Consider the following 23369-nt stretch of genomic DNA (forward strand, 5'->3'; position numbering starts at 1 on the left):
TCTCTTTCCCGTGATATTGTCCTTGTGCAGCGCGCGCATTATTATATGTATGTTGTGCGCAGCTATGCGCCACCTCGAGTGCCAAGGAACTCGGTTGCGCCAGTTCCATAAGAGCCCTTTTCCGCGGCTGGCTCAGTTTCACGTAACCTTAGACGTGTGAAAAAATTCATTCTACTAATGTAAGAGTTGCGCACTCGTTTTGTCATAGAGCAAGCATGTGCGGGTGCGTTTTTTACGTCTCTCGCTTACGTATTACGTTTTGATCGGCGCTCAATAATAGCTTTTCACGAGCTATACTTGAGATTAATTAAGAATTAAAAGCAAAAAACGTGTTTTAATGTACATTATACTTAGCGATTTTATTCACCCTCGAAGTATAATAGTAAAACAAAAATACATAACTTTATCTTGCTCTGTTAGAAGCCGATAAACTATTTCACGTAAGATAATACAGTAACGTACAAGAAACAAAACGACCTTCGTATCAAATTTTCGTGTTTTCGCACTGCAGCCGCCCGTATCTGTCCCTTTTCTGATACGTCGCGATACCTTATCAGGAAAACTGTTTTCCCGGTCGGGAGCAGTTCCGACTTGTAATGGCTCTCAGCAGGAAAACTCCTTTGTTTTTAAGCGTATCCTAAAAAGCGTAGCATATTACAAAAGTATTAACATTGATTTTTGGAAACGTTGACATTTAGTTTTATTTACATTTTTTTTTCTATTAAGCTTTATAAACTATTTTTAGCGACACTACATTATACAATACTGAAAAAAAGCTGAAACATCTGCGAATTTAGACTTTGATATTAATAACACCACGTAACAATAAACTAAAGTACGCGATTGCTTATTTAATAAAAACAAAATAACGATCATTTTACAATAATCTCTCGACGCATCAAGCACATCACGTTTTCTTGCGCGTCACCGGCCTGTAATCTCTTTTCACTTTGACGGAGCTATTATTTAATACGATGGGTGAGATATCTGCGGAACTTCCATAACGCGAAAGCTTCTCCAGGCGTTTTTGTATACTTGCATGGCCTGGAGTATGGCTGTCCATCGGACTGATGAATGACGAAGAGTTGTGGGATCTGTCTGGCCAACTTGTTGGCGTACCCTGATTTGACCGCGAAGGAGGTTTCTTAGACAACTCGTTAGTTATTTCTTCAACGCAGCTTTCCGCGTATGCTACTGGGTTCTGAAAAATTAAAGAATATTATTATTAGTAAATATCTGTGATAGTTATTTGTAGACATTTTTCAAACAAAGATTCAATAACGCACCTGAATTAACGCTCTAAGATTACGAAGGCCACTGTTAAGGTACTGCGGCCTTGGATTGCATGTAAAAACGGTTCTCTCTGAACAGTAAGCCACGGCAACGTTCCATGAAGTGTTTCGCCTCCACTCCAGATTAGTGCAAGCGATAAGAGCACCAACAGAAAAAATCGATTGGTAACCAAAAGACGATACACCGTTCCAGAAGAGTATCGATAGATACGACGATCCTGCATTGTTTGGTTTTGGATAAGCCATGTTGACAACTTCAAAACTTTTCATTCCCTGCATTTTGTAAATTAAAAATTATTTTTAATAAATTATGAAAATATAAATTAAAAACTTGACAGTTCAATTTTTTTTTGCTTTTTTAACAAAAATAAAAGGCAAAGTAATGTTAAGTGCTATACTATCTGTATTTTTCATAAGATTAAAAATCGACGCTGATACTCAAATCAGCTCATTCTCATCTAGAGAAGCGTAAGTAAAAGCACTCATCCCTCTTGAGCGAGCCACTTGAACAAGATATCCCTACGAGATAAAACAAACATACGTGAGGAGCAGGGCCTGTCGACACGACGACACCCACGGTGTCGAACTCGCAGAACTTAGGATCGAAGCTCATAGCCGTAATGTCTGGAATCAGAGTGCAGAATCGCATCGGATAAGGTAGCTTTAACAGTGGTTCCGACTTGATATGCGTAATCCTGTTCGCCGTGAGATTCAGCTCGCCGTTTCTGTCAAAACAAAATCCGCTCTTTAACTTACTCCAAAATTTTATCCTAGTACGCAAACTTTCCTCTGGAGACGCTTATCTGTACTATGTCTGAGGCGAAAATTTCTGGATAACTGAGTCATGCGAGACGCGCAATCTCGAGAGAAGCGAGTATTTGTTTTGGGTAGAGGAGATAAGTAGAGCGCGAAAAAAAGGGAAAGATGTACAGACGGCGCGGGAAAGTTCAAAAGGTATGCTCTTAGTCATTGCTTTACGATGCAGAGTGATGAAGTGGATTGAGTTGTCCCACTTGATATAAAAATAGCTTTCGTTTGCCGACGGGAATTTCCTTGATGAAGTACTTTACGAGTTGCAAACTGTTTTATCTGAAGATTTGATTGTGTACCAAAGTAATCCGAGAAAGCGATGAAGGGTGAAATATTTAAGCGCAAGTTCTTGATGCAGGCACATTTAAAAGTAACCCAACAGCAAAATTACGAATAAAAAATATATAACGGACTAATTTACCTCGTTCCCATTGCGTAACAATTATATACCGTAATGGTATTGCCTTCCTTTATGTCATATGCCGAATCCTCATCGGCACCCCAAATCGTCAGTATGACCGTAGTGATGTCGTCTACAAGTCGGACTTTCTGTACCGGAGTCACTTTTCTAGGCGGCGGTAGACCCTGGCGCACTTCCGTCTCTAGTCGCTGTTTAAGCTCCTCTTGTTTGCGCTCCCAGCTTCTCTGTCCTCGCGCTAGCGCTTGAGATGTCGACTCAGTCTGAAGAAACCATGCAGGTTAAAGAAGACTTTACTTTTATTTTTAAGAGCAACAGGAAAAAGCGCTTACTTGAGAATTTTCCAGTTCATCCTCGAAGTCTGATTTCTTTTTCGAATCGAATTTTTTCTCAGCTTGTGCATACATGGCATCTACCTGCTTTTCAAGGGCACGCTCGTAAGCTATCGCCGCTTTTTCTTCGCTACGCGCGTTTCGATATACTAGGAAAAAAAAAAGAAATACATTATTTCAAAATTTGTAAATAACCTTTAACTGTAATACATTTTTATAGACCTACTTGATTGGCCATCCGGAGTTTTCTCTCTATACAATAGTGGATAAACTCTCGCAGCGACGGCCGTTATTTCGCCTACCATCCCTCCACCCATAACAATATTCCTTAATTTCACGGGTATTGGACCTTGACTTTTTTGGTATCCTAATTTAACGTCCCACCTCGCCCTTCTCGTGCAGTTCGTAAATATTTTTAAACTCGTGTTAGCTGGTTTCTGAAAAAATTTTCAATTTCAATAAATGACAAATTTCATCAATATTCAATGTTTAAATTAAATGATCAATAATTACATCCAAGGGAAAGCAGCCTCTCTCGCATTCAAGCAATATGGCACCATACGTCATGAGTTTTGTGCCTTCCTTGATTTTACCAGTTAGAACATAATTTGCCATCGCATTATCTATGGTAAGCGGAATGCTGTACCACCCGTCAGTGACTTCAATATTGTAGCGCAACAAACCTAGCATTATTTTGGCATCTTTCTCCTTACTGTCACCCTTGAAAGTTTATAAATAAAAATAAAAAATTAGTTGGCATTAATATTTTTCATACGTTATGAAAATAAGAAAATGAATATTAAAATATTACATCTTCAATCGAAGAAACGCATAAAACCATTCTACGGGTAGGAGCATCATCTTTCTCTAAAATCTTTCTCAAAGCTGACCTTTGAGCTCTGTCGATTTCTCGGTCGTAGCGATATTTCAGCTCTTTCATAACGCGTTCTGGCGTTAACATCCTTGAAACAAACAAGATTCCCATAATAAAAAATATTAATATTCGTTTGAATATGGTCGAAGAAACTTACTTTGGTAATTCAGTCTTTTCAAAATGTATGCGATCCATCGCAGCCAATTTCCATACGATCCATTTATAATGATTTTCTATCCAGCCCGTAGGGATAAGTTTTGGATCTACACCTGGCATAGCCAAAAAAGCATCTGCGAACTCGGAAACGCCAGCATGACCGTCTTCATCAAAAATCAGACGGGCATTATCTTCGAGTTCTAAACTTACTACTCTTTTATTGCTGAAATTAATAATTCAACATCAGTTATAAATTACGTAATACATAATTGAAAAACAAGGAGTCACTTACTCAATAAAATTAGATGACAAAAATTTGTAACACGTGGCATTTGATGCCGTAACTTCCAATACTTTTTCATCGGGATGGTTATGTTTTATCTACAAAAAAATAAACAAATCCGGCATAAAGAGGTGCAATTTTAAACGTTTGTTCTATAACTTAATGTAAAATTCTTACTTGTTCGATAGGACGAGCCGTAGGCACGGAACTGCCTACATAATCCGTCCAACTCTTTCTATTATTACTATTTGCAAGTCTTTCGCGCAGCAAAGATCCTATAATTGGTTTAACTTCAATTCGTTTTTTAATTCGAATCTTCTTTTCCTGCAAAAAGAAAAGAAAAACGTATTCGAATCTTCAGAATCTCATAAACAACAGAACTAGATGCCCCATGTACACGTACCTGTTGCATAATTGCATCCATCCGCATTTCGGCCAATTCAGCTAATTCTTCCTCGGTGAGTTCCGGCAGCGGCGGCGGCGGCGTTAACGGTAGAGTCTGGATCAAATTATCGACATTACGCTCCGCTTGATCTTCTTCATCGACGTCCGAGTCGTCAGAAAATAGTTTGCGACCTTGCAACTCACTTCCAGTTCTGGGCTTCTTCAGTGTCGACAATGGAGTATCGCTATCGGTATCGGAGTGTTTTCGCTTCTCCACAATTTTGTTCTCTGCCTTCTTCTGCTCTTTAGGCTCATCTTCCTTCGCTTTAGCCTGACTTTTTTTGGGTAATTTGAATACAGGCTTTTCCGGCGCATCGATCAAAACGTAACTCGGCTCGACCATACCTCTTTTTATGTCGACTACACAGTCGCAATGGATGTCCAGCGTTTGCGTCGTCGTGGTCTTGTTCGTAATAATAATAGTGCGACCGCTTTCTATGATCAGCTTTCTTTGCTCTTTAAATCTGACAATGTGCCTTTTTAAAAATTTCTCAAAGCTTGCGAACATCTTAAAGCTCTCCGCACACTCTTTATACGAGAAACCTGAAAAATCATCCGATTCTTCTGCACTGGCTTTCCAATCGCTTAGGGCTGTTGACGTTTCCTGACTCTTCGTGACGGTTTGTTCAGTAACCTCGGGCGATTTAGGTTTGCTGGTGTTAAGGTAGCTCAGCTCGACTTTGGATAGCCAAGAATCGGAGTGAAGATCAAAGTGTTGGCTAACCGACAGCCCTTGCTGCAGGGGTTGATTAACGGAGTCGTTGTATGGATCGGATTTGTTTAACTTCGTAGACGAGACGCCTTCGTTGCTGCTACCTGGAAATCCGCCGAAGGATCGACATCTTTCAGGCCGCTTTACCTCGCAATTTTCCAATTTTCGCTTTAATTTACTTAGATGACTGCTTTCAGGTTTATTTAAGCTGACGGGTTTTCCTGAAGATTCTGATACGACAGGTTTGAAAGCATTTTCGTTCGCCTGTGCCTTTTCTTTTTTTATAGAGGGCGATTTTTGGGCAGTAGTTGATGCTTGGTGATTTGCCTTTATCACATTTGACGTATTTGGAACAGTGAAATGACGGTTGTCACTAACTCCTTTACTCGTTGAAGTTTGATTGACAGGAACAAGATTTTCTAGGTCGCCAATATCCTCAAAAGCATCATCGTTATAACCCATGGATGATTTTGATACTAAAGTTATAGGTGCAGTTTTCTTTTGATTGGGAACAAAGGTAACTTTGACACTAGCTTTATCTGCTACCTTGGGTAGAGTTTTTTTATCCAAGTTTAAGAAGCAATTTTCGTCACGAATATCTTCACTTAATTCGTTGAACACCTTCGAATAGTATCCTTCTTTTTCGGTGTTTATTTTGATCCCTTTGCCACCAGCTGTTGAAAACCCATCGCTTGATGCTTCTAAATTTTGTTGTACTACATTGTTTTTACTTATGACTGTAGAAGGTTTAGTTGAAATCGTTTGCTTGTTATTAAACACAATCATAGCTTTGTCTTTTGGTTTCTGAAAAGCTTGTTTCAAAGTCTTATTTTGCTTAATGTTAGTGAATTCATTTTCATCAGCATCACCTAGTTCATTATAAATTTTGGCATACATCATTTCTTTGTCCTCACTGACTTTGATTCCCTTACCACGAGCAGTTGAAAAACCATCGCCTGAAACTTCTGTGTTTGAAACTGCTGATATTTTCGTAGTAAGGTTGTTGTAAATCGTTGATGTTTCAATTCTTGCATCTGTATTATTTATCATAGTCTTATTATTAAATTTGATTATTGCTTTATCTTTAGGTTTTTCAACAGTGATTGGTTTTAGAGCAATATCTTTCTTAACACTGAGTAAACTATTTTCATCAACATCCTCTAGTTCATTATATATTTTAGAATACAAGCGCTCTTTTTGTTCATTGATTGTAATACCTTTTCCACCAGCTGTCGCAAAACCATCATTGATATGCACTTCACTGCAAGATGTAAATTTTGGTTCCAAAAATTCATTTAGATCTAACTCTTCATAAAGTTTTAATGTGTCCAGTTTTTTGTCTTCCATGCATTTCTGAATACTTGATATTGGTACTTTGGTATCTATTTTGGTAACTGGTTTTACTTTAGATATGGTATTTTTACCTTTTAATTCTAAAAAGCTATTTTCGTTTAGATTTTCTTTTTCTAGCTCGGTGTAAATTTTTGCATAATCTAGTATTTTGTCTTCACTAATTGTTATATTTTTACCACTAGCTGTAGAAAATCCATCTTCAGTAGTAATACACGTTGCAATGCTATGACTAGGTTCCTTTTTTATTTTCAAATTCATTTCATTATTGTCTGGTACGTTGATAAGTGTCTTTGTTTGATACATAGTTTGTTTTGATAAACTTGATTTTTCTAGAGCCAAAAGATTATTGTTGCTACTTATCTCTTTCTCTATTTCTTTGTACATTCTCATATCTTTTTGCAGATTTTTTTCGTTAATGGAAATTCCTTTCCCACTGGCACAAGAGAAGCCAACTTCTGGCTTCGTAGTAGATGATGTTGAAGCATTCTGTAAAATTTCTCCTTTTTCGCCAAAGTTTGTATTTGCAAATATGTCTACATTCCAATCATCCATAATTTCAGCTGGTACATCAAGATTTTCCTTTTCAGGAGACTTTTCTTTCTTTGTATTTATTAAACTTTCGGCAGATGTCAATTCTGAAAAAGACATTAATCTCAAAGGTTTGTGTTGAACTTTTGGAGTTATCTGTTTTTCTTGACTAAATCTTGTATCGGCCAGTTCAAGTTCCCTAACAGATTTAGAAAATTCTTCTTTTGGTATAATAGTATGACTTATATCAATTGATCTTCTTAGAGGTTTTTGGTTACGCTTAATTTCAGCTACTCTTGCAAGGACATCATTGCCAATTTTGGGCTTAACATGTTTTTCAACAATTTCTTGTTTAACAGCTATATCTTTGTTTTCTTTATCATCTGATTCAGGTATTGAGCTTAGCTTCTCTTCTGGAATAATGTTACAACATAAGCGATCTATGGAACTGAATGATGCATTAGAGAAAAAGTCTTGAGTTGAAGTATTGCTATTTTTATCAAAGGCAGTAGCGTCCTAAAAAAAAAACACATTAATATTCACACTAGTATTCAATTGTTTTATTTTCTTCATAATAGTTGATACCATGCATTACTAACTTCTAACTTTTTATTTTCTTTGCACTCTTCATTATTTGGTTTGCTATTTTCTTCAATTATGTTCAATTTCATGTCAGGTTTGACATAAAAAAATGGTTCGTTGTTCACAGAGCTAGCTTCAGAGGGAACCTTATCACTATTGCTACTGATACTTTGTTGATCATTATTGTTATCTGAATCTAAAGCTACATTATTAAGTATTCTACGCTTTACTTTTCGCTTAGCCCTTTTTTTGCCTCCGCCGAGTACCGGAGAAGAAACTACATCCATTTTGTCGGGTTTTGTGTCTTTAGAGTTTGGTGTACCTTGATGCCGATTTGGTGTTGTATTATTCTATTACATAAAATTTTTTTGTGAATATGAATATTAGAAAATAATAAACTAGTGTATAACGATTCTTTATTAAGTGTTACATTATTAAGTTAATTATTTTTGATAATCTATTTCTAATAAAATCAAGAAAAAAAAGACATTAGAAAATTGTTGATACAGATTCCAATTAATATTTTTGTACGAAAAATTCATAATCATTTAATATAATTCAAAACGTTTTGTTCCTTTTTGTTTGTAAGTAAAATATAATAACACATGTTGCAATAAAAACAAATGAAAATTTTATGCAAACTCACAGTTGGAATTTCAGAATTTATAGTCACATCACAGTTTTCTGTCTTATCATTCAATTTACCATCTGGGGTTTCCATGTCACTAGTCCACAGCACACTTGTTTTTGTTATGAAAGGCAGCAGATCAGCCGGAGTTCTTGGAACTACTGCCCTTCCAGGAGTTCTACAAATATTGGAATGTTAACAAAACATGTTAGGAACTTTAACAGCCGATAAACTAGGCATAAAGTATTTCTACAAATGGAACAGTTTTAATAACAAATAGATAATTGTGCTTACACTTCAGTTACTTTTGAACAAAGTATCGGAGTTTTTATTGAAATAATCGAGGAGTTAAAAGTGTCATTCTTAGCTACAACTTTTGGTGATTGTAAAACCGAGTCCCTTAATTGATCATCATCTACAAAAATTAAGAATACGTGTGTGAAAACTCAAATTGTAAAGCATTATAACTGTATACTGTGCATACATTCAAGAAACATTTTGCATACTTGATTCTTTAGTTCAAATTGTTTCTAACAACTCGTTATGATACTATAAATAATGATTCCTTTGAAAATCTACATTAGTTTTATACAAGTTCAAAAGACAAAGCAAATTGAAAATGTGCAAGAAGCAACAACAAACATATCATGCATTCCATCACAAGTCCATCATCATATTTCTCTTGTTATGGATTCACCAAGCAGCCCCATACTTCATCAAGAAAAATCAGTCATTTAACTTCTCATGTCACAAATACCTGAAAACATATCTTGGGACGTAGAAATATCTTTAGCATCATCGTTCTTCCATCTGATGACATTGCAGTCATTGGCAACGTTTTCATTGTTCTCCAAATCTTCAATGCAAGGATCCATTCTAACACTTCACACGCAATCCCCGATAAAAAAACAAGACGCACAATATGAAAATTACGGCAATACGCTAATTTCTCATTTTCACGAGATTAACTAGGTGCGGGAAAGTCGAAAAAATAGTAGAAAACGCTGTCCGCGTTTTTCACCATTACGCGTTGCATACCGCCAAAAAATCGACGAGGCATGGAAAATAATATGGAGATCATGCAGGGGATTTGATCGAGCAGACGATTTTCCGTTGCTTGTATCTCCAATCGTTTTTTTATTATGAAAAACCGTAAATGTTGCTTTTTAAACAATACACAGAAAACGCGATCACCTTCAATGCTTATCTGTAAAGCTTTCAGAGTAATGGCGTATCCTTTTGTTATTATCGTTTTTTTTTTACTTTTCAAAATCTGTCTATCGCAGTACCGCAGAGTTTTAGTAATTTAGTTCCAATGAAGTGGTGCTGATGACACAAAAGATCACTAAAAAAATTCCCAGATCTTAGAGACATTTCTGCCTTTTACTATGCATGGAAATTCAAAAAATATTTTTTAACCTATTGAACAATGATTATTAATTATTTGAAAAAATAAATTGGAATCTCATTAATTTTATTAAGCACATTGACTACTTTGTACAGCATAATGAGATTTGCGTTAAATACAACTCAAAATTAACGAAAATTATTTTGTACTACTATAAAACCGCATATTTAATACGAAGTTTTGTTAATTTTTTTTTCAATTTCCAAAATTCAATCTTTTATATATACATCTAGTCTTATAGTAAATTTTGTAATAGTGCATGATCGTAAAGTAGGTACTTGTACACATATATAAGTAGCATATAGCAGAAACACGTGTGCAGCGAGTTTGTTTGGGCACTCGCCGAACGTAACCTCAATGCAGTTTAGCGTGAGGACGACTTGAAAACGAAATTTGGTGTCGCGATGGGTTTGAAAACAATAACCGGGGTTCACTGGACGAACCTCGAGCTTGAGGGTCTAATCGAGGATGAGGACTCGTGCGTCTACCTGGAGAAGGTTCAAAAACACCTGGGGCTCCATCCCTTCCACTTGACGGATTTGAACGCGGCTCTCCGCGAAATCCTCAATTCTAACTTGTTTTGTTACGATGCAGAGTAAGTTTGAGTTAGATTTACGATTCACGTTTTTCTCAACGTTTTTACTTTCTTATTTTGGGGATTTATTAATTGCTTGTCAGAGAAAATTTCTTTGTTCTTGGGGTTATGTCAGTTACCTGAAAACTGTTGATTTTTCTGAAAGAATGCTAATACTGTTGTATTTTGTGCTTCCAGATTAAATGGTTTAATGTTAGCGTACCGTAATCCAAAGCTTCTCTCTTCTCTGGGTGATATAATGTATGATACGTGCTTTGTACACATAGATGTTGAGGCAGATTTTTATATATTTAGGCCAGAAGTTGGTCGAAGCCTCAAAGGTTTGTAGTAAATAAAATATCAAAGGCAATATAACTCTTTTTGCTGCATGCCTATTAAACTGCCTTATTTGTTTTAGGTTTTGTAAATAAAAAGGGTACAAATCATGTAGGTATTTTATTGCACAAAGCTTTCAATGTGTCTGTCCCTAAGCCAGATGACGAAGAAGATTGGCCAGGTGATAAAGTTAAGGTTGGTCAAGAGGTGAAATTTACTCCTGAAGAAATCGACTACAAAACAAGACTTCCATACATTCGTGGCTTACTGCGTGAAGAGTTAGTAGAAATATTCTTACAGAGTGCGGGTAGTTTTGATTAAATTATTTCATGAATTTTATTTTTGCAGGGATTACTTGAATGGTTGTAGACTCTTTGATGAACAAATCGCGGCTACATTCGAGTCTGAGTTTCAAGAAATTACAAGGGGAAACAGTTCAGATTTCAAAAAGAAGATCACTTTTAAAACTGAAAATAAACGGGTCGTTTTTGACAGCGATTCTGAAGTAGAGGTGAATCCCGAAGATGACACGGAAACGAAACCTTCTCTCAAAAAGTTGAAAATTCAACCTGACGATATAGAAGCACCAAACAAAACTCCAACGAAGAAACGAAAAAGAAAAAGTACATTGACCTCTGAATCGGATTCAGAACTTACACAGCAAAACAATACTGATTTGGAGTCTCCAAAAAATCCTTCCAAGAAACAGAAAAAGAATGCAGTGATAAATAAACAATCACCTAATGACACAGACGATGAAAGACCAAGAAAACCGTCAGTTAGTGAATTAACACAAAGAAAGATTTTCGACGATTCTAGTGAAGCAGAAAGCATAGCACCCAGCAGCCCAGTAAAGAAACACAAGAAATCTAAAAAGAACAAAGTTGATGAGTCTGAAGATGAGAGAAATAAAAAATCTGTACTAAAAAATTTAGTCAGTCCAGCTCTTGACAGCTCTGTGGAGCAAATTGAGGAGGATTCAATAAAAAAATCGAAAAAGCGAAAGAAGATATTGGTAGAATGTTTGGATACAGAAGACGAAAGAGAATACAAGTCAACCATTGACAAATCTTTGATAGCCAATAATTCCGAAGCAATATTTGAGGTACCTCAAGATGTGCCGAAAAAAAGGAAGAAGAAGAAGTCGACAATCGAGACCAGTGACCATTTGAAAAAGATTTCCGCGTACGAGGTGGTAGACACTGAGGACGAAAAGGGGTACAAATCTATCTTAAAACCGTTGATTGAGAGTGTAGAGCAGAGTAATCAAGGAGACGACTCAGAATTGAAAGTACCGAAGAAGAAAAAACATAAAAAGAAGCGCACGTCTTCTTCATCCGAAGCGGAGCTTTCGTTCGACCCATCAACCGTTACAGTCAAAAATGAGCCAGAGAGCGAAACCGAGGAGGTACGCGATATGAGGAGAAAGCTTAAAAAGGCAAAGAAGGAGGCTGCCCTCGAAAACGGAGATAATTCCGAACCAAGCGACCAAGAAACCAAAGAATTCTTAAAAGGGAGGCTTGAAAAATCGTCGGAGGAACATAGCGACGCTGAAGTTTCGCCAAAGAAAGTAAAAAAGTCGAAACTCTCGCAGGAAAGTAATGTTGACAGTGATAGCGGTGTAGAAAGAGGGAAACCTACTGTAAAGTCAGAGGAGGAGCAGGAAAAAAAGAGGAAGTTAAAGAAAGAGAAGCACAATAACGAGAGCAGTAAATGATAAAAATGATTTATTTTATTATCTTTTTTTCAATATAGAGATGAAACAAACTTTCTCTTTCTCAACGCTATATCTCTTATGTACATACAGACTAAAATCTATTCTTAGTGGCCGACAGTATTTTTTACTTACTGTTCCGAGCTCTTTAGTTAATCGGCGTTTTAGAGATTTTAACGGTAAAAAATCAATTTAATAATGTGTTCAATAACACAAACTTCTCTACACCTGTGAGGTTGCATGAAAGGGGATTTGTAATCAAAATACATTATACATATTTTTGATTTACAATTTCCGAACATTCGTGCAATATCATATTTGTACAGATTCCGTGACGACGATGTAAAACCAATGTACATGTACTAAATATATTTTTTTCTTACTACGTAAAGAATGTTTATAGTGTATAATGTTATATGCTGAAATTGTAAGCATATAATTTCATGTTGGATTATAAAGAATTTATACGAATGAGAGTATTTTAACAATGATTTTTCCAATACAAATTTTACTCAAAAGATTTTAGGACATTAAAAATGTATTTGACTGTAATCTATCTTTTTTCATTGTTTTGCATTTAGTGTAGAGCAAATTTATGTCTCGTCTCTAGCGATATGACCCGAGAAATTCTTACACAACTACTTACAAGTAATCACTTCACACACTTATAATACACCAAGACACAAAATAAACATTGCACGTCTATTCATTTATCGCACTAGGCTACACCATGGAAACATTTATAAAAGGAACTTAAACGTCTCTTAATTCCGCCACTGTTCTCATAGAAATCGATACGAAACTTAATTTTTCAGTAGACAAATCATCGAACGAAAAAAATTCACTTAGCTATTATAAATAACTATTTTTTCCTCCATTCTTAGAAGCTAACTTATAAAATGTCTCAGGCAAGACCATTTCGACATTTATGGCATCTTGTACATTTTGGTAACGCAATAAATTAATGATTCATACGATGATTATATATACATTTTCATATACGTACAAATATATGCAATTTCATGTATCATTGTTTATTTATATGTGTAGGTACTCGAAGAAGAAACGCACAATATACAGATTTGTCTTTACGCACAATCGTATTATGCACCATTTAAGTTGTTATTATGGCGTGTCGATAATTACTCCTTACATATATGACAGTCAATCGCGTCTAAAATAACATCGCGCCCGATGCGTTAGCACGTAAACACATTTATCTATTAATCCACTTATATATACAACTATACACTATTCCACAGCATAGAATATAAAATTACGAATTATATATACCTATCTATACACACACACACACACACATATAATTTTTTCAAGTATATAGCTATATACATAATGCATAATAAACAAACTTCGTTATAGAAAACATAAAATTGCACATTTCGCAATGTAAGAATATATATTTATACCCATACGTTATCATTTTTCCGCATAAAAAACGCTCTTAAAGAGATTCGCAAGAGTTTCAAGCGCAACACGGAAACTTGTTTCACAAATGATTTTTTTCTTTTCAGTTTTCGAAGCTCGGGTAGCAGAATACAAAGTCTAGGCTCTGGGTTGTACAATAACTTTCTTCTTGTAATCCTACGCTTTAATTAGGTACACTTACAGCTTTTGCACGTCTAATCGTAACCTCTTTATCATCTATTATAATTACTTACATGTATTCCTTATTTACAGATTACATCGAAGGCTCTTGCCATCCCTACTACACAGTTATAGGGATAATGAAGGTTACACATCTAAAAATTGTCTAAGTTCATTGTTTATGCGAATCCCCACTCGCGAGAGATCGCTTTTTTTTTTAATTCTCATTAACTACAACAGAGATCTTCGAGTGTACATGTCGCTCGAACGAGTCGCGTGAATTTCGATGTGTATTTCTTCGTAAAGTTCTTATTATGCGGCTGTCTTCCTGTAAGTCTATTTAGTAAGCCATAATTTGACTTATTGTCTCTAGAAAAAATTCAGATACTCACTTATATTCAAGTCACGAGTAACATAGCAAAAAAACTAAGTATATCCAAGTTTTTCATCCGCTACGAAGGGCAACCCGAAAGTATTTTCGGTAATATATTGTCGACTAATGACGAGTATAGTTTAGTCAGTGTATTAAAAAAAAACGCATTCAATTCATCAATAACAATGTTTGGCATCATCTCTAAAAAAATATCATCGCATAGAAAAACTAAGGTAGAGGCCATGGTAATCCGGAAAAGTCAACGGGTCCACCAAGACCAGCATCAGCTTCAAGAAGACTCATGATCACGGCCATGGCAGCCTCGTCGTTGCCGTCAGTAGGGACAGGGTTTGGCGACTCGTTTATCGTCGTACCTCCGATTATCTCCATCATGTCTTCATCGCCCGGTGGACCTGTCGAACCAATGGAAAATTAGCAACGAACTGTTGGCCAAAACGACGAGCAGTTTCAAGTACATTTACGTACCCTGATCACTGGCGATGATGTCGAGTTGTATATTGTTCCTGTGGTTGTACGAGGGAGTAGGGTTGCTACTAATGTTGTCGCTACCGGTAGCCTGTCGTACATCAGTGGCTCGATCCGGTGAAACCGTCGGGGTTATTTGGGACTTGAATCAGAAGGAAGAAATCGATCAGACCTCGAGATCGGTTGCGCGAAAACATGTACAAAGGGGTTCTGAGCGATCAAGCGTGCAGTTCTGAAAACTATTGTTCTTTAAGAGAACTTGCTTCGCTTTCACGATAATCGAGCTTAACATCACCACAAAACGAGCACGACAAGTTACTTACTTCCGGACCATATCTTTCTCCATATATGGCGTATCAGGGATACTTCGCAAACGTTCGGGTTATTACATAAATCATTAATTTTTCAAAAAGATGTACATATACTTGCCGTGCGGATTTCCGAAGCAAAACTAATATAAGGTGAATATGAGAGTGTGTGCTTCAGTGAAAGGTTCATAATTACCTCGGCGTTGAGCAAAGCAGGTTCTGGTCTGAGCGTCGGACTACTGCCCGACGACGAGTCCTGATCGCTGCGCCTCTGCAGGTCCAGAACCTCCTCCGCTATTTGACGGCCGATCTTACTTACCTCGACGTGACTGGATATCAGTCTCTCGAGACCACCGTTACCTGCGTAACACAAATCTAACAATCATCTCTTTATTCAACCGAGAGATTCGCCTGACGCATGGAGGTCTTTTGCCTTTCCTCTAAGCAATATTTTTTTCCGTTTTATTATGTTTACGAGAGATGATGAGGTTATTCAATCGTTACATATATCGTAAATCATGCAATCCGCGTAAAAATGCAAGCCCGATAAGATTGCGACGGAAATAATCTCGTATAGAAAGTACAATCTTTCCTCAATGGAGTATTTGAAGAGTCATAAAAAAATCCACACGTGGATATCGAGAAGAGCTAGAAACTAACAAGAGAGTGAGTGCGTACTTGAACAGACTTTCCCGGCGATTGTCGAAGGCGACCGAATATCGCCTAAGAGATAATATTATTACAAGTGCCTGAGTAATGAGAAACACTTTTTTCGAAAAGGTTAGATCATTTTGTAGAGTATAATGATACGGCGATTAGTTTTTACGCGTCCGGTTCTTGGTAGCGAAGAACGAGTTTATTATAACACAGCTTTAGTGTACGCGAGATAAAACTGGTATATGGATTTTTTATGAAAAAGGGGATAATTACAAGTGTCCGAACTCGATCGATATACAGTGTGGACGCATAAGTACGTGAGAGAATTCGGAGATTGATTTTTTCTGCAGAGAACCGGGGTTCGCATACTGGAGATAAGCACAGCAGAGCAACGAGTAAAATAAAAGAGTACAACTCACTTTGCGCGAAGTAGTCGTAGTTTTCTTGAACACTGCCGCCCTCCGAACGATTCGCGCTGCTCTCCACTTGCCGTGTATCCGAGCTGAAGAAGGGTTTTTCTCGTCGTTACAATATTCTCGAAACAAGAATGTATAGTGCTTACGTCGAAATCTAGTTGTACTCACAAGACAGCAGAATTCTTGGCTATGAGGTACTCGATCTCCTTGGTCCAGGGGTTCCTGAAGGACCTCCACTCGGAGTTGAGCCTGACGAAACTCGCTCCCTTGCTGCGGAACCTGTACACCTGCAAGGTTTTTTTGTTTTCGTTCAAATCGACATTATCGAAAATCGAAAATCTCTTTTTTTTTCATGAAAGTAAAATTTGAAAAAAATTAGTATCTATTGTAACACATCAGGTACAGCATCGTTCGGCGATTTCTCCTCTGGAGTATCCTCTCGTGGCACACACTGTGAAAGGTAAATTTCGAATTTCTTATGCATATCGATTTTACCTGAGTGTTGACGCGTTCGGGCGACTGAAGTGCCGCTTTGTGCGATTTCGCAAGATGAGGTATGTCGTCGTGGTGGTAATACTCGTACATACTGGTCCCCTGTAACTCTTGGGGCAAAAAGCCCAACACCATCGTCGCTCTGAAAAATCAAGTGAATAATTCGTATCGAAAATTCCATCATCTCTATGTTGCGCAACGCGATAGAATGCAATTATCACCTCTGGTCAACGAAGAGGAACTTGCCGTCAATGGCGTGTCTCGAGACGAACTCGATGTTCCTGAGTCTTAGTCTACGGGGCGTCGATGTCGGTGCGACGAGTGGAGGCTGCATTCGACCCACCGCCACCAGACAGGACAGGTTGCAGGCCTCGCCGTCGGCCTCGGATTCCTGCTCCTCCAGGCCAATTTTCGCCGGTGCCCAGGACTTGAGGTACCCCGTGCACTGGATCACGCAGTACTTCCAATCTGGTAATTTTTTCAAAAAATGAGCTTTATTAAGCAAATAGTAGTTGCACGTATTTTTAAAGCTATTCGCGCAAACAGGAAATCAACAAATTAAGAGTAATTATTTATGTATATGATGTGTGCAGTGTGCACGTAATGGATCGTTTGCGCTTGCGCGATTACTCATTCCCTCGATCCGAGACATGCTCGTTTTCGATATTACATACGAAGCGTAACGCGCTGATTATTAAATAATGATCTCTTTGTTTGGATTTTTTATACCGCGGTTTTGCGATCCCCGGTGTTTTCACTTCGTGGAAATAATAAAATACAAAAATCGCAATCGTGCGCAAACTTTTCCCATATACAATGAATTAATATGCGCACACGCTTTATATTAGATCGAGTTCAGCACCAGCGCGTGAAATACACGCCTTGCGAATGCGTGTACGGCTTATACACAGTCGCTGTAGATAGGATCGTCGGTAACAATTAAGAAACAAAAAAGCAATATCAGCCAACAAATTCTCGGTAATTGTAAATATACCGCTGAACCCGAGGCGCGGTAATAAATCGTCGCGCGCGCGCGAGAGAGAGAGAGAGAGAAAGAGAGATTTTTATGCGCGGACGCTTCAGCGCGATTATATTGGCAGTTGCGCAATCGTCTCCCTCTCGTATACATGTATGTGCTTATATTCCTCATAGACCAATATACATTGTCTGATTCCTGATCGATCGTTTCGGCGAACTCGTTCGCGCTGATGGCGGGAGATTTGAATAAAAATGCGACTTTGGTTGTGTGTCCGATTTTCGTTTTGTATTTTTTTAAATAGGCTTAAACTTATTCTTCATTGACTAGTTCTTTAGTCACTTCCAACGATAGAATACAAGCATCAGAGTCGAAATGCACAATTGGATATAAAAAAGCAGCAAAAACACAGAGCTCGTACACATCAGGTGCGAAAAAATGTGTTTCCCCTTCCAAGCCGGGAGGGCAAGTTAATCGCGTGAACGATCACGTCGAGCTTTCAATGGTCCTCCGTCCCTTTCTTCTGCGCGTGTATAGGTGTCGTTTATTCGAAAAATTTGCTTCAAAGGCCCGATGCGCACCTGGGATTCTTTGAATTTTACCAGAAAGGGATACTGCTGCTTTAATCGCTCGAAAGAACACGATTCCTACAGTATGGTTGTAAGCGCATAATCGAAAGCATCGTTGTTAAAGAAAATTGAAAAATAACAATAGCGCGAGGTATCTCACCGTGATTCTGCTGCTTTTTCTGCATATGATAGCCGGTGGTCGTGTCGGCTCTTTCCTTGATCTGCGACTCGGCGCAGCGCGCGTCCACTTTTCGCTTCATTCTGCAGAAGAAGGAACGTCTCGCGCCAGGGCAGAGCCTCGATACACCCTGAGGCATGTCCGTCTTTACCGGAAGCATCGCTGCAAAGCAAAATTAGTCAACAATATTATTTATTATTTCTATTTAAAAAAAAGTAGAAAAAGGAAAAGAGTCTAAATCCGTTCAGTGTTTCTACAATTTTAAACGGAAACTGGCTTTTCAAAGACCATTAACGAGAAAGTCAGCGAACGTCGAGTTTAAAGCTGCACGCCAATGGAATCGTCGTTCGCGTAATATCGAGTGCCAATTAAACATTTCGTCATAGCAGCGTAACTGCGACGTATTTCATAACGATAAACACATAGTCTATGCACAGCACAGCGTCGGGCTGTTCGGGAAGCTCGCGCTAAAGGAGATCAAAGTCAAGTCCGCTTGACGAGCAGATTTTTTAATCACTAGCGCGTCACGACGATTGCTAATGAAATATGCGCGCGCACTGATTTAATACACGACAAATAAACTATATTGATTTTATTTAAGTTGCAGTTAATCGCGTGTGGATCGTGAAATAATAGTTTCTCTATCGCGTAGAAAGCAAAAAGTGTCTCAGTTCAAAGGGGCTAACTTTCAATGACTGGCGTGGCTTCTGGTAACGGAGTAACATACAGCGGCAGCATCTACGCTCTCCATCTAATTTCCGCGAGGCCTTAACACACACACACACACACACACACACCCACTCTCGTGCCGCAGGAGGAGGAAAACGTCTAACCGACGACGTCTCGGCACTGCGAGAGGCAAATAATTGACTCTGCTTCGACTGTACTCTCTCTCTCTCTCTCTCTCTCTCTCTCTCTCTCTCTCTCTCTCTCTCTCTCTCTCTCTCTCTCTCTCTCTCTCTCTCTCTCTCTCTCTCTCCCTCACTCTCTTTCTGTCTATGTGTACATACTTTAAAGCTGCACGGAAAAGCGACTCGCCAATCAATGCATTGAATTCAAGTTTTTACCAAGATTACGAGATTATTTACGCTGAGAAAAAAAAATCGATTGTCTTTTGGCATATATCCGCGGTATCGAGAGAGGGTACAAGCCGCATATATATACTCCTGCTACCGGGGCACACTGCCTGACGTAACCGATGTATATATAACAATCTCGCGCGCATAGTCGCGATTTTTAATAGTCCAGGCTCGTGTACATTCTATAGTTAAATGGGAAAGAATATAATACACATTAGCCATCACTTGCGCATACTCACTCTTGGCATCGATGAGCCTCTCGCGAGGACTGAGATCCGAGGACGAGAGCTGCTCCTTGACCTTGGCCACGTCCTTGGGATGGAGGATGTCGAACCAACTCTGGCCCAGTAAATCGCCCTGTTCAGATGCATGCACGGAACAGAAAGAAAGAGAACGAAAGAAAAGGAGCGCTTATGCATGTGAATTAATTGTGAGTGGGGAGGCGATCGAATTTTAAGGCAATCTGTCCGATACATTTGAAAAAAAAATTGTACGTGTAACAACGCCAGTCATCAGTATATTGGCGCGGAAAAAAGTGCAAGGATCCGTCGGAGGTCAAGGCCGCGTTATCGCGCGGGCGTTTCTTGTTTCGTAACGGCTGGCGAGAAAGCTGACGAAACTACTGCGCTACAAGAATCGCGCCGGGAAAGTGCGAATGCACGCGGGTGTGGCCCCCTGTGTACAATGTACATGCATGCACTCTGCCCTTTCTACGCTCGAGTCGACACCGGTTGACCTGATAATTGCGATCGTTGAAGTAATTGAATTATCTTGTATTTTTTTTTCATATCAGAAATGAATCCCATGTTTCTAGGATGGTACCAATATTGTATCGGTAACCTTCTGCTTGTTGAATTAGAAATGAATTAAATATCTATAGTCAGCCATTATCCCTATTCAACAAAGTATGACATGTGCCCGAATAACTAAAGGGTTCTGCATCAAATAAGTAACATTAATGATCCCCGACACCAATGCATCGCCTAATTCAACCAGATCCGCAAAATTAAGCAGTTGAACCGAGCGTATAAGGGGCCGCTTGCAACACGTTGCCCCAGACTCGTTCAAAACGCACAACGCGTAAGTTTCGCCCTGTACGCGACCGGCGCCGCCGGTGCTGTAGCTATGTGCCTAACTATTCATTCTTACGTCTCTACAAGCCGTGTATACACGCGCATAATACGCTCTATTCAGTATCAGCGATCGGTAGCGACGACATTCCTTTACCAGCGAACTTCTCGTTATATTATATCCCATTCGTGCTCATATAGTGCAGTGCAGGCAGTTCACTTCACAGTAGAGAATAGAGATTTTTTGCGCTGTCGATCTAAACGAAAAATTGTGCCGATCGATATGCAAACGCTTTTTCATTATGTATGGTATGCCACGACGCATTGAGACCACTATATTGCGGTATGTAAACACGAGGCATTTCAGTCGAAATGCAAATTATCCGCCGCGAGATGTTATCGGGCAAATTGCTCGGATTCATCGATCTATATCCGTTCTGTATAAGAGCTTGCTTGAAAATCGAGAGGATTGTTCGCGAGCAGCGTTGCGATTCGCGGTTTCCTATCACTACTGCAGATTATACTATACTATATAAATACGGTGTAATGTTTGGACTGGGGAAAGAGAAAAATTCGTTGTAGATCCTTACCTGAGAATAATTCAGCGTCTGCGACACCGACTTGGAGACGTACAGTAACCTGCCCCTGTCGCAGCCGACGACGAAGACGAAACCCTCGGCTGCCTGCAACACAAACGATTTTTTTTTTATTCTCAACGTGTGCGCGTCTCTTTTGTTCTTCCTCGCGTAGTTTTCCGCACACATTGTGATTTTTCACTTCTAAGGCTGCTCGACTCAATGGCGACAACCCCTTTTTCCTCGAGGCGAGGAATCGTACGGGTTTGTTCCTTCTTTTCTGATATCATATGGGTACTCCATCTTTCCACGTTCTATAATCATCTCAACAGCACACGACCAATTTTGATCTAGTTTCCGCTCTCAGCGGCCGAGAATCCATTCACCTCACTCGTTAATCTAGAATCAGCAGTATGTATCTCTCACAAAGTCAACTGTATACAGCTTTGCACTTTCCGCACCTGTAACGTTCGATCACAATTAATTTTGACAATGTGCAACTAAGCGCTGGATATACACGCGGCTGTCGGAGTTGCGCAACAAGTGCAGCTCGAAAAACATAGACGCCCGTGTTGGCGAGTGCAAGAGTTCGCTCGAAGCGGGACCGTGAGAATGTTGAGAGGGAGATCGTAAGTTTGGCCGAATCACCTGATGCTCGATAATAGAGCGACTTAGACGTTGGATTTCCGCACGGCTGAAAGCCCGATACTGTAGACACTCGCACAGTTTCTTGTATGCTGGTAATCGCAGTGCTTATGGTTTCTGATATATCACACATGATGTAATTCGATAGTGCTCTTACGAGAGATCGTTATAGTTTCGTGGTACAATTCTCGACAAAACAAAGCAAACGCGGATACGTACACGAGTATCGATGAAAAGTCAGTTTCTTTTTTCGAGAAATTTTTCCGCATTCTGCGCGTGATTAATTCTTTTACTGCCTCACCTACTATGATCATATATCCTCGTTCGCATAGCAGCAGTAACAATAGCGAACGCAGAAAGGCAATGATGAAACGTCAGCTTCATACAGCCGCATGTCCATTACGAATTCTTAGCAGCGTAAGAAAAAGGGCACATCATAATATATATGAGGGAGGTATGCGGGTGTGGTCAGCCCGCGGTCACGGGCTTCTGAGCGCGAGGTATCAAACATTACACTGTGCAGACTTTCATCGCAAGACTAAATCGTTGTAATTGTGCTGCACTTGTTAAAAATTGTACATTGATAGCTTGTGTTATCGTTCACACTCTGCATTGAAATTCCCTCAATGGCAGCGAAAGTTAATGTAGGTATAGGTATACGCGACGTGGAATTGTATAATATAGTCGCTCGCATTGTTTGGAGAAAAAGTACTTCTTTTTCCGGATGTTTATTTTTTTTTTCTTGTATTCGCGCGCGCGCGCGCGCGCGTCGCTATCGTCGTCGATGAAAGAGTCGGCTTTTTCCCTCTTTGTATGATTTCGAGGTTGAATGGAAGTCGAAGGTGAGATAATTCTTATGTCAAGCGTTTGATAATAGCTGATTTTGCTTTTCACCGCTTTCACTTTGAACACGTCATCTATTATATGCGAGCAGTACACGTAGAAATAAGAAAACAATTTTCTAATGAACGTCTACAGCGAACAATAACTCTGCACAACAACTACCAATTCCATAAATCTCATGTATGGCACAATCGTCACAATATAACACGTGTAAACCACCCTCGCGCAGCTAAAATAAAAAATCCTACACTACGCACTACGATTTGCATAAAGCGAGGCTAAAGCAAATCGAATCCTTTATTATCCCCCGACAACTCTCATATACTACCATACAGCGTTTCTCATATATGCGAGCAATCCACTCTCTCACAGGTCACGACAATGAAAAAGCAGCCGCGGCGGCTGCTCAGGGCGCGTAACGGAATTTCGAGCAAATTAATCTTATATGTGCCGCCGCCGCTGCAGTTCGACTTTCGCGCGCGCGCGCGCGAACGATAATGATACGGCCTATGCATATCATGCGAAGATAAGCGCGTGCTCGTGTACGTGGATACAGCCCGTGTCTTATCTGCGGCTGAGCCTGTATTATACATGCAAAGAACCAGCGGGCTATAACAATAATTGACCGTTTGTGAAATGCAATGCTCGTAGAG

The 23369-nt window shown here is 39.1% G+C and overlaps 3 protein-coding genes across 11 annotated transcripts in view; 1 reads left to right on the forward strand and 2 right to left on the reverse strand.

Moving 5' to 3' along the window:
• Positions 1-332: 332 nt before the first annotated feature.
• Positions 333-9804, reverse strand: LOC100678620. 4 transcript variants are annotated; one of them, XM_008217539.4, is made up of 16 exons: positions 9170-9804; positions 8707-8827; positions 8431-8590; positions 7802-8134; positions 4569-7718; positions 4343-4489; positions 4175-4263; positions 3884-4105; positions 3664-3814; positions 3366-3572; positions 3079-3289; positions 2853-3001; positions 2524-2783; positions 1834-2017; positions 1287-1565; positions 333-1201 (listed from the first exon to the last, which is right to left on the reverse strand). In XM_008217539.4, exons 1-16 carry the CDS (start codon positions 9285-9287, stop codon positions 908-910), a joined length of 6075 nt encoding a protein of 2024 aa, XP_008215761.1. In that variant the 5' UTR covers positions 9288-9804; the 3' UTR covers positions 333-907. The 4 variants fall into 4 exon arrangements, with proteins under 4 accessions (XP_008215761.1, XP_008215777.1, XP_031781857.1 ...); XM_008217555.4 differs by having other exon boundaries at positions 341-1201; positions 8490-8590; positions 9170-9803; XM_031925997.2 differs by lacking the exon at positions 9170-9804 and adding an exon at positions 8919-9078 and having other exon boundaries at positions 341-1201.
• Positions 9805-10026: 222 nt separating this feature from the next.
• LOC100678543 (DNA-directed RNA polymerase I subunit RPA43) lies at positions 10027-12915 on the forward strand. Its single transcript, XM_016988499.3, has 4 exons — positions 10027-10415; positions 10593-10735; positions 10813-11008; positions 11079-12915. The coding sequence occupies exons 1-4, from the start codon at positions 10225-10227 to the stop codon at positions 12445-12447; spliced, it is 1899 nt and encodes a 632-aa protein (XP_016843988.2). The 5' UTR covers positions 10027-10224; the 3' UTR covers positions 12448-12915.
• LOC100118796 (protein cycle) overlaps positions 12441-23369 on the reverse strand; it is a 28801-nt gene continuing 17872 nt past the window's right edge. For 4 of the 6 annotated variants that reach the window (XM_032599587.1, XM_032599589.1, XM_008217573.4 and 1 more), the window contains 10 exons: positions 21244-21336; positions 19823-19940; positions 18487-18666; positions 17003-17249; positions 16785-16923; positions 16458-16576; positions 16293-16375; positions 15413-15591; positions 14909-15050; positions 12441-14835 (listed from right to left, as the gene is read on the reverse strand). In XM_032599587.1, the coding sequence (XP_032455478.1) occupies positions 14651-14835; positions 14909-15050; positions 15413-15591; positions 16293-16375; positions 16458-16576; positions 16785-16923; positions 17003-17249; positions 18487-18666; positions 19823-19940; positions 21244-21336 (1485 nt within the window). In that variant the 3' untranslated portion in view covers positions 12441-14650. Of the gene's footprint in view, positions 14836-14908; positions 15051-15412; positions 15592-16292; positions 16376-16453; positions 16577-16784; positions 16924-17002; positions 17250-18486; positions 18667-19822; positions 19941-21243; positions 21337-23369 lie in introns of those variants that run through there. The other 2 variants (XM_008217583.4, XM_031926045.2) reach the window with 2 other exon arrangements.

This window comes from Nasonia vitripennis, chromosome 1, assembly GCF_009193385.2.
Source record: "Nasonia vitripennis strain AsymCx chromosome 1, Nvit_psr_1.1, whole genome shotgun sequence".
Lineage (NCBI taxonomy): Eukaryota > Metazoa > Arthropoda > Insecta > Hymenoptera > Pteromalidae > Nasonia > Nasonia vitripennis.

Bases quoted from the DNA above. Each gene is read 5' to 3' on its own strand.
- LOC100678620 (XM_008217539.4), bottom strand. From the start codon at position 9,287: ATGGATCCTTGCATTGAAGATTTGGAGAACAATGAAAACGTTGCCAAT. The intron at 8,591-8,706 runs GTAAGCACAATT...CAATATTTGTAG, and splicing joins TGTTCAAAAGTAACTGAAGT to AACTCCTGGAAGGGCAGTAG. The intron at 1,566-1,833 runs GTATGTTTGTTT...TACAAAATGCAG, and splicing joins CGACAGGCCCTGCTCCTCAC to GGAATGAAAAGTTTTGAAGT.
- LOC100678543 (XM_016988499.3), top strand. From the start codon at position 10,225: ATGGGTTTGAAAACAATAACCGGGGTTCACTGGACGAACCTCGAGCTT. The intron at 10,736-10,812 runs GTTTGTAGTAAA...TATTTGTTTTAG, and splicing joins AGTTGGTCGAAGCCTCAAAG to GTTTTGTAAATAAAAAGGGT. The intron at 11,009-11,078 runs GTTAGTAGAAAT...TTATTTTTGCAG, and splicing joins CGTGGCTTACTGCGTGAAGA to GGATTACTTGAATGGTTGTA.